We start from the raw sequence: 2,076 nt of genomic DNA on the forward strand, positions 1-2,076 counted from the left end.
CACAACAGAAGAGTCCAACTAGAATGGGCAAAAAATGGCAAACAAGATTCTATTTTAAAAATAAATAATGATCAGCCTTACTGGTCTGAAAGAGATTAGAGAGAGCCCTGAGACTATTGTCCTAACCTAACCTTCAACTTGATACAGGAGACACTCCTCGGAGCCACCTCGGAGCCAAACAATAATATAAAATATACAGCAACTCCCTTGCAGGATGTGCTATTTGCCCAAAACCAAAGATGAGAAAGAAATGAAAGACAGGGAAACCAGATGAATGGAAACAACCCAGGGAGGAAATAATGCTGGCACATTGTGAAGATTGCAACCAGTGTTACAGATCAAATTTGTAGATGAATTATTGATCGGAAAATTAATTTGCTTTGTGAACTTTCACCTAAAGCTCTATAAAGTGTTCCAAGAAAATAAAACTGTATGAAGCACATCTCTACCCTGACATAGGTGAGGTCAGCCCAAGTCAGCGTCCACACTGATGAGAACTGATTAACTAGTTGTGTAGACAAGAGCACACAGATACCTGTGGGAGATTAGAGGTATATGATGAATTCCCAGAAGGCCTCATTCACTCTACATACATCAGAAAGAAGAGGAAAAGATTAAACATCCCTAAGTCACAAAGAAATGTTGATGTTTTGGTTAAAGAGGAGGAAAACTAAAAGGCTTAGTGCTAATGAATATATTTCAAGGTAAATTACTCATTCAATCTAGCCTTGTAATATTGTTTACCTTGCTTCATTAGAACTGTTCACACTAGCACACATACATACATACTTCTTACAGTTCTAACATTTAGAAATAAAGCTTTAAACCCCAGCATATGAAGCTCCAAATTCTGCCATTTAGAATTAAGTCCCTATCTCAGGGAGCTCTGGTGGTGTGGGGAGTTAGGCTGTTAACCCAAAGGCAACCTCTTTCTGGCAGTTGGAATCCACAAAGCGGACCGCGGAAAAAGGATGGACAATCTCCTGTGCAATTTACAGCCTTGTGTGGAAGGAGCACAGATAGCCTAGTGGCAAGAATCTGCACTGCAATCCCAAAGGCAAGCAGATCTAATCTACCAGCTGCTCCACAGGAGAAGGATGGACCATTTCCTCCCGTGCAATTAACTGAAAACCTACTGAGGGGCCAGCTATGGGTCAGTTCTGACCTGATGGTACACAGCAACAACAACAAAAGCTTCCAGAGGGTCATCTCCAAGTCAGTTCCAACTCAATGCCAATAAATGTCATGGGTACATTGCAGAATTCTATTTTTATTTGTTCAATCCAGATTTCTGAAGCCAGTCAGAAAGAAATTATTTGCATGTCAATTTAGGAAAAATTGATGATGATAATTAAAAGCAGAGTATCAGAAACAATTATCATATTTCCATATTGATATAGAGTGTTTTCCTCATTTCCTCGTTTTTTCATTCACTGGATGATATATTTCTTTTCTTTTGCATCTATTAAATGGTATTTCTTTTTACTAATATGCCCCTTCTGCAGATAGAAGCTGCATTTGAGCAAAGAATCAGCCTTTCAGCCACTGGATACTTCAGGTAAATTTTGCCATAATGTCTTCACTTAGATGAGAAAATGTGAAATATCCCACTTGCTCTGGGCTCCTTCTTTTTTTTTTTTTTTTTTTTCTTTTTATTTTTTTTTTCTTCTGGGCTCCTTCTATTTGTAAAATAAAAAGTTTTTATTAGTGATCACCAAGTCACTTCTGGAGGAGTCCTGATGGAGCTGTGAGAGGCTGGTAACCGAAGGTCAGTGGTTCAGATCCTCCAGGCACTCCTCAGGAAACGGATGAGCAGTCTCCTCTCCTAAAGATTTACAGCCTTGGAAACCCACTAGAGGGTCACTGAGTCGGTCAGCTTGACGACAGTGGATTGGAATCCTTGTGAGGCCCAAAATTCTATGATTTTATGTCAGCCCTGGAGCTACATACAAAGAAACTAAACAGTGGTGTACCCCTCCTGGGACACAGGGTAGGAGAGGGCTCTCATCTGCCAAAACAACAAGTGAGTTGGTTGGTTTTTACTTTGCAATAGCCAACCACTTTTTATTTTTTTTT

At 39.7% G+C, this 2,076-nt stretch overlaps 1 protein-coding gene across 1 annotated transcript in view; it reads left to right on the forward strand.

The window, feature by feature from the left end:
• The window catches only part of AOX1 (aldehyde oxidase 1), a 129,356-nt gene that overhangs the window by 118,879 nt on the left and 8,401 nt on the right, over nt 1–2,076 (forward strand). The window contains exon 29 of the mRNA XM_006889140.1: nt 1,506–1,558. Coding sequence (XP_006889202.1) covers nt 1,506–1,558 — 53 coding nt within the window. The remainder of the gene's footprint in view (nt 1–1,505; nt 1,559–2,076) is intronic.

The sequence above is a fragment of the Elephantulus edwardii genome, unplaced genomic scaffold (genome assembly GCF_000299155.1).
Source record: "Elephantulus edwardii isolate Elephantulus edwardi_28Jun2011 unplaced genomic scaffold, EleEdw1.0 scaffold00075, whole genome shotgun sequence".
NCBI lineage: Eukaryota > Metazoa > Chordata > Mammalia > Macroscelidea > Macroscelididae > Elephantulus > Elephantulus edwardii.